Source organism: Cotesia glomerata, linkage group LG5, assembly GCF_020080835.1.
Source record: "Cotesia glomerata isolate CgM1 linkage group LG5, MPM_Cglom_v2.3, whole genome shotgun sequence".
Taxonomy (NCBI): domain Eukaryota; kingdom Metazoa; phylum Arthropoda; class Insecta; order Hymenoptera; family Braconidae; genus Cotesia; species Cotesia glomerata.
Window position 1 is genome coordinate 25,832,378 of NC_058162.1, and position 8,361 is coordinate 25,840,738.

The 8,361-nt window shown below is 33.7% G+C and overlaps 1 protein-coding gene across 2 annotated transcripts; it reads left to right on the forward strand.

Annotated features, from left to right (window-relative positions):
• The first annotated feature begins 2,629 nt into the window (after positions 1 to 2,629).
• Positions 2,630 to 7,980, forward strand: LOC123264976. 2 transcript variants are annotated; one of them, XM_044728532.1, is made up of 3 exons: positions 2,630 to 2,858; positions 3,073 to 3,321; positions 3,409 to 7,980. In XM_044728532.1, exons 2-3 carry the CDS (start codon positions 3,102 to 3,104, stop codon positions 7,794 to 7,796), a joined length of 4,608 nt encoding a protein of 1,535 aa, XP_044584467.1. In that variant the 5' UTR covers positions 2,630 to 2,858; positions 3,073 to 3,101; the 3' UTR covers positions 7,797 to 7,980. The 2 variants fall into 2 exon arrangements, with proteins under 2 accessions (XP_044584467.1, XP_044584466.1); XM_044728531.1 differs by having other exon boundaries at positions 3,073 to 7,980.
• The last annotated feature ends 381 nt before the right edge of the window (positions 7,981 to 8,361 follow it).

Sequence of the window (8,361 nt, forward strand, 5' to 3'; positions counted from 1 at the left end):
TAATATCTACCAACTTCAGTGTCTTGGGAAAAATGTCAGCTGATTGCCGCCAGATGTCAGTCTATTTAAATTCTCTGGAGCGTAAACTATAGTTTATTTTATTTATTTTTATTGTCATCATTTTGTCGGCAAAATAATTAATAATTATTATTTTTTAGGTGAATTTCAAGAGAATTAATTAAAAAAAATTAATTTTTATTATAATTATATAAAATAAAAATTTTTTAATTATTTTTATTAATGTGACAAGAAAAAAATACATGAAAATTAAGTTAGCCGACATTTAAAAATAAAAAAAATTTATTATGTGTTTTATTAAAAAAATTATTACAAAAAAAAATTCATTTTTAAAAAATTTTAAATACTATAAGTGCAATTTTTTAAAAATATTATTTAATTCTAATTTAATAATTAAAAAAAAAACTCAAAAAATTAACAATGTCGGCTAACTTTATTTATTTAGTATTATAATAATACTGAAGTTAGCCGTCAGTTGTTAATTTAAAAAATTTTTTTAACAATAAAAAAAGGCTTCTAAAAATTTTAACATGTAATTATTTATTAATTTTCACACATGGAATTTTTTAATAACATTTTTTTTATAATAATTTAATTGCTATAAAATTCTAAAAAAATTTCTGTAAATTTCAGAATCATAAAAAGTTGGTAAAGTTACTGTCAACTTTCATGAAAATAAATTTACCATATTTAATAAATTTTAGAATTTTTTTTTTAAATAAATTATGTCAGAAAAAATTGACTTGTAGAAATTTTAAAAAACTAAAAATGCAATTTTTCAAAAGTAATTTTTATGAACAAATTTTTTTTGTTAAAAAAAATTCTCTAGTGACTGAACTATGTTATTAAAATTTTATGAAAATTAATTTAGCTGGCATTTAATAATTTTTAGAATTTTCCTAACAAATAAATTAAGGAAAAAAAAATTAACATGCAGAAATTTTTAAAAATTAAAAATGCAATTTTGTAATAATAATATTTTAGAATAAATTTAATTGTTAAATAAAATTAAAAATTGCTCAAACAGCTAACTTTAATATGTCATTAAAATTTCAGTAATAAAATAATTTACAATAAAAAATTTTTTTTAATTTAATTAAATAAATTATGATATTAAATTTAGCAATAGATAATTTTTTAATTTATTTTTTAACAAACGTCGAAAAAATTTCATTTTTTTTTAATTTCTGTCAATATTTTTTTCTAATTTTTTTTGCCATAATTGATTTAGAAAAAAAAATGAAAATAAAGTTAGCCGACATCTAAAAATTTATATGATTTTTTTTATTAAAGAATTATTACAAAAAAATGAAAAAAAAAATTCATTAATTTTTTAAAAATATTTTTGAGTTATAAATTAATAAATTAAGCAAAATAAAAAAATTAAAAATGTCGGCTAACTTTATTATTATAAAAAAAAATTATAAAATATCTGCTAAATTTATTTTTCTAAATAAAAATCAAATTTATTAATAGATATTTAATAATTTTTAGAATTTTAAATAAATCATGGCAAAAAAAAATTGACATTCAGAAATTTTAAAAAATAAAAAATGCAATTTTTTAACAATAATATTTTAGAATTAATTTAATTGTTAAATAAAATAAAAAATTGCTAGTGACAGCTGACTTTAATATCATTAAAATTTCAGTAATAAAATAATTTACAATTAAAAAATAAAAAATTTTTTTAATTTAATTAAATAAATTGTAAATAAATACTAGGAATTCAAATTGCGCGCGCTTTAATCCTAACCAATAAATAATGAGCAACCATTCTTTCGAGATTTTCGATACTAAACTAACTCCAATTCAATCATCAATTTTATATTAGAAGAAAATATTATAGGATAAATTATAGGATTTAATATTACATTTTTTTAAAAATAATTTAATTGGCATAAAATTCTAAAAAAATTTCTATAAATTTCAGAATCATAAAAAGTCGGTAAAATTACTGTGAAATTTCATGAAAATAAATTTATCAGAAATTTAATAATTTTTTTTTTAAATAAATGATGGCAAAAAAATTGACATGTAGAAATTTTAAAAAATTAAAAATGCAATTTTTTAACAATAATATTTAAGAATTAATTTAATTGTTAAATAAAATTAAAAATTGCTCAAGTGACTGTTAACTTTAATAATGATACTAAAGTTAGCCGACATTTTTAATTTTTCTTAAAATAATTAAATTAGAACAAAAAATTTTTTTAAAATTGCATTACAATTTTTGAAGTTTTTTATTTTTTTGTAATAATTTTTTTACTAAAAAATAATTATAAAAATTTTTAAATGGTTAATTTTCATACTTGAATGTAATTAAAATTTCCGTAATAAAATAATTCACAATTAAAAAATTAAAAATAAATTATGAAATAATAATATTTTTTTCTAATTTTTTTTGCCATAATTTATTTAGAAAAAAAAATTATTAAATACCTATCTGGAAAATTAATTTTGCTAAATAAAAATCAAATTGATTTAGATTACAAAACTGACCGCAGGGAAAATAAAATCGCATCTTGAGTATACAGTAAGTATTTATTACACCGAGTAGAAAATATATAAAATGTATAATTAACTAAACTGTAGCTCAGTGCGTCCAGAGCTCGAGTTGCTTCGGGTAAGCAGTGTCGTGATGATATGACGCCATTTTACTAACCTTTTCGGCGCGGATTGGAAGGCTAGTACGGCAGTACGTCCAGGAAAAACTCAGGGGATACGCCTCTGACACGCTACCCGGCTTCTAAACCACTGATAAATAATTATAAACCAAAACTTACCATCCTAACCAGCCAGTGTCTCCAAGATTAATCACAAATAAAAACACAACTGAGGTACGTAACACAGGCATTAAGTATGCGCTGATCCGGGTGCTTGTTAATTTAATTCTCCTGCCTCTAAATTCCTAAATAACAGTCTTTATATCTATTGAATTTATTTCACCAGGTAAAATCTTGCCTAAATGTCAATTTTAAACTCCCTGGTGATAAAAATATTGAAACTCCTTGAAAGTGATCCCCAATCTCTAATAATTATTGATGCTTTTAGAATACGCAGCCATAGTCGCCATCAGTATTATGGACGATGAAGATGGAGAAGCGTCTAACAACGATTCCTGGACTCCAGAGCAATTGTCGTACAAAGAAACTTCTTTTCCGGAAGATTTTAACCGTCTTAACCCCGAAAATGACTGTGAGGACCATCTCGAGATTAAAAATAATAATGAATCTCGTAATAAAGTGAGTAAAAGCAAAGATGTTACCGAGTATGCTCAGTGTTTGGGTTTGCAGCCAGCAGGTAAATATAAGTGTGCTAAGTGCCGTCCCACGGTGACATTTTATTCATTATCAATGCTCAAACAACATCAATTTGTCTGTCAAGCAGCTAATTCTACGCCCGGACCCTCCAACCATCAGCACGTGTCATCAAACCGGTATTCTAAAAATAATTTTCGTATTACAAGAAAAGTTTACTTGTGCTCCGCCTGTGGGACTTACTTTGAAAATTGGAATCTCTTTTTGCATATGCGTGAAACTCATAAAAGACACATTTGTTTATTTTGTTTGGGTATGTTCGGCCAAGCCGAGAGACTTTCTAATCATTTAATTAAAAAGCACAGTGTACAGGTGGAAAATTTTAATAATATTAATCATTTTTACGATATATTTAAGGGATCGTGTTATTTACTTTGCTGTGATTGTGAAAAAGTTTTTTCTGAGACTGATAATTTTTCAGACCATAATTGTCTTAGTGTTCTTAAAGTTGGTGAGGAGCCTGAACCAGTCAATTTAAACCATCAGAATGTTAGTCAAGCTCAAGAGCAGCAGCAACAACCTCAACCTCAACCTCAACCTCAACCACCTCCTCAACCACCAATAATAAATGATCAAGTTAATCCAACACCTAAGCTTGGATCCAACCAAGATAGGCAGGAAAAAATCAACAATAAGAGAACATTGTTGCCCAATCCTGCTAACAAGGTTGCCAAGAAGCTTCTCTCTGAAAAAGCCAAGCTAAAAAATGATTTTTATCAGAGCAAACTGGCGAATTTGTACTCTAGAAAGCGGAGGTGTGAGGAAGTGGAAATGGAAGAAGAGCAGGAGGATATTGAAGGGGATTATATAAATAATTATTTTAAAAATGAAGTGAGTGAAAAGACTCGGATCACTGAGGTGGACATTACAAATTCTCCGGAGAAGAGCGACAGGTATACGGACACTATAATGCAGGTCTCAAGGTGCAGCGACGACTGGGACTCTGATGACAAAGAGGACGTTAGCTTGGATGAAATGGAACAGGGTGAATTGATTCTTGATGATGGCAAGGAAGACTCTGTGGAGAGTTTTCCTAGTCCTATCAGGGAAGTCTCTCCTATTTTGCAGGACCAGGAGCAGGAGCAAGAGCAGGAGCAGGGGCAGGAGAAGGGAGAGACGGAGAAAGAGACTACCACTGAAACTTCAGCAACAACTGAAGAGTCTGTTAAAGAGCCTTCTGTTACTTGCACAAGGGTTAATTCCAGAAGTCTGGTGATTAAAATTTGTACTAATAAAAACTCACAATTTTCTATCGCAACGCCTAATTCTAATGGGAATTATACAGAGTCTGGTGATGAGGCCAAAGAATCTGATAAGGAAAATGATAGCGAGAGTGGAAGTGATTCTGATACTGGGAAGCTTACTGTTGCTCTTCCAGAGCCTCAGGAAGAGGAGCCGGAATTAGAGACCAAAGAGACTGAGGCTCCTGAAGCTCTTGAGGCTCCTGAGGCTCCTGAGACTCCTGAGGCTCCTGAGGCTCCTGAGGCTCCTGATTCTCCTGAGGAACCAGAAATTTTGGAAAAAAATCGGCAAAATGATGTTGAAGAGAACCAATTAGTTCCAGATGACGGAATTCTGTTAGCTAGCAGCGACGCTCCGAGCATAGATTTGAACGTAGTGGGTCTTTTAGAAAGCATGGAGATAGACGAGCTTCTAAAATTGTGCATCGAAGCTGCAAGTCCCACCTGCGTGTACTGCAACCACGCGAGACACATTGCGATAAACGGAAAGCAATTGGCACTGCACATGCTAGCGGAGCACAAATTCCAGCCTCAGCACCCGGCTATAATAATCCAGCGGGAACAATTTGTAAATCGGGTTAAAAAGTCCTTGGATGAATTAGAATCCTTTTACTTCAACTTTGATAGCTACGACAGCAAAAGAGGGACGTACGCTTTTCCCGAAGTTAGAACTTACGAGTGTTACCTCTGCAGGATTTACTTTACAATTCACAAGGACTTGTACCTGCACAACAGAAAGTCCCACCAGAAGACAATCCTGGTGTGTATAATGTGCAAGTCTTCTTTTTTTAATCACAGTGAATTGCTCTGTCATCTCTGTCCGGGAGTCTATGCCGCTGGAGGGACTCTAAGGTACCGCTGCTGCATGTGCAGCATCGAGAGTCTTCCTTCGTCCTTCAGGTTAATGGTGCACTTGCGCAAAAGACATGATACTTGTGATGTCTGTCTTGAGTCCACGGGGAACCAGCAGAAGCTTTCTAATCACGTTTGGAAGCACAAGCTTCATCATTTGTGCTACAGATGTGGGATTGCTTACCGGAACAAGCCGGACATCACCAAGCATCTTTTTTGGAAGCACGGAACTGAAAGTGTGGTTTGCAAAAAGTGCTTGCAGAAAAAGTGGCCGCATGTTTATCACTTTTGCATCCCGCCGAGTGAGTTTGGGTGTGAGGAGTGCGGTGCTAATTTTACTAGAGCTGTGGCTTTAAAGGTTCATAAGAGGTTGCACACTGGGGAGGCTCCTTATGGGTGTAATGAGTGCTCGGAGAAGTTTATCTCCAAGAAACTGGCTGCTAAACATGACGAGAGTCATAAGCAGCCGGAAATTCCTCCCGCTCCTGATCCTGAGCCGGATAATGAGAAGGTTAAGGAGTCTAAGGAGCCTGAGGAGGTTCAGGAGGTTAAAGAACAACCCGTTAGGAAGGTTGTTGATGTCTATGATCTTCCGCCGCTTAATTTGTCCTCTGACAGTGACTCTTCTGAGGATGAAAGAGTTGTGAGCAAGGATAAAGTGGATATGGAGAAGGTTGATGAGGAAAATAAGGAAATTGATGAAGCTAGGATTGAAATCAATGAAGTTCCGGAGGAGATCCAGTTGTCTGAAACCAATGATGAAGCTGATGAAGTTAATAAGCAGGAGGTCGTGATTATGAACGGAATTTGGGACAATTTTAAGTCTTATGCAGCTAGCTTGGGCAGTGATTTAGCTCCTGAGGTTGAATTAAAGGCTAGCAATGATGAAATCTTGAAGAATATTGCTGCTGAGCATGATTACTGGGTGGTTTATGAGCCTCCTAAGGAGGAGGTTCAGGAGGAAGTCTTGGATGATAAGAAAAAGAAGTCTCCTAAGAAGAAGAAATCAGGGAGTGATTCTTCAAGTGATTCTTCGAGTGATAGTGACTCTAGTAGTTGTTCTTGTGGAACCAATTGCAGCTGCAGCAGCTCTTCTTCTGGAAGTTCCTCGTCTTCGAGCAGCAGTTCTGATTCAGACAGCTCGACGGAGTCTCATAAGCAGTCGAGGAAGGACAGGAGGAAGGAACGGGAGGCCAAGCGCAAGAAAGAAGATCAGGTTCCTGAACGGGAGAATGGAATTCCTAGTCTTGAGGGAAGTGAGGAGAATGTTGGAATTAATGCAGAAGTTCAGGAACCGCCGAGAGAGGCGCTGCCGGTTAGAGAGTCGGATTTAGAAACCACTGAGACGGAGACTGATGAGGATTTCTATGATGAGAACCCTCAATTGCACGCTAGTAGGCTAGCTGAGCGCAGGAGCCAGTCGGTAATGCAGGAAGTTCCAACAGATGGCGCTGAGGTTAAGAACGGAGCTATTGAGCAGGTGGAGACGCTAAACTCTCTGCCGGTAAAGTCGAAGCAGACCTTGAAGCGGAAGATCAAGACTAAGAGAAGGAAGAAACTGGAGACTAGGGAAGCTAGGGAGAGTGTTAGAGGGCGCGGAAGAGGAAGACCTCCTGGATCTACTAAGGGAAGTCTTAAATTAAACATTCCAAAGAATATTCTGTTCCAGAAGAAGAATCCCTCGCCACCTACGTTCAATACTATTGACGAGTTTATGTACACTAATTATCAAGTCACGGAGTCTACTTTTAATTCCAGCGCCATGTCTGCCACCAGCGAGAATGAAGCTTCGGCAAATGACAGCAAGCGCTCTTCTAAGAGGAAGAGGATTCCCAAGAAGTTCTACGGGGATTCTAGTGATGAGGAACATCAACGCAACGCCACCAAGTGGCAGCGACCTAATACTACGGTTCCGTATGTTCCTAGCATCACTATCAAGCAGAACTTTGGCCCACCGCCGGTTAATAAGGTCTATTCTCAGGAACCTCCGCTGCAGCCAGCTGTTATTACTCAGCCGGTGGAAACTCCAGCGCCAGTTTCGGTTCACGCAGCGGTTAATGTTACCACTGACTCGGAACCTAATGACTCTAGCAGTGATTCCAGTTCTGAGGAAGAGACTAGTAATGTTAGAGCTACTCATCCGCCGATTAATAATCTAGGAGCTACTGGGTCAAGCAATGTCTACTGCTACTGTCGGTGTCCTTATGATGAAGTCTCGGAGATGATTGCTTGCGACGGGAACAATTGTCGCATTGAATGGTTCCATTTTGAGTGTGTTGGGATCATGGTTCCTCCTAAAGGAAAGTGGTACTGTCCTGATTGTCTTAAAAGAGATCAGGCTGATGATCATCAGCTTGATCAATAAATATTTTTCTTGTAATTGTATTTAAATTTCAGCTCGGTTTTATTTTTAAAAGAAACTTTTTTTTTGAGGTTTTTAATAGCTGACTAAAGTTATCAATTTAATATTGTAATCTACTGAGCGATATTTCTTTGTAAATACTTGTAAATAATTATATTAATAGAGTTTATTAAAGTAAGTTTTATGTGTAAAAAAATTAGTTTAAAAAAAGAAATTTAATTTGTTTTCTTATTATTAAAATATCAAAATTTATAGATTGAAATATTATTTTTCTTTTTTCTTTCTTTCTTTCTCCGGGATAATTTAATTATCACCTGCCCACACTGCTGGCAGTGTTACGTGCCTAAAATTAATTTTTAAAAATCATTTTTGCACGTGTTATTATATTGCCTAACTTGCTTTAAAATATTATTATTACTTACAGGGAAAAAACAAAATTACAATGGATATTATCCCAGATTATAATCAGTGAAAAAATTTTTAGATCACTGAATATAATCCAAGATTATTTTCGATATAACCCAAGATTATATTCGATATAATCCAAGATTATACTCAGTATAATCTT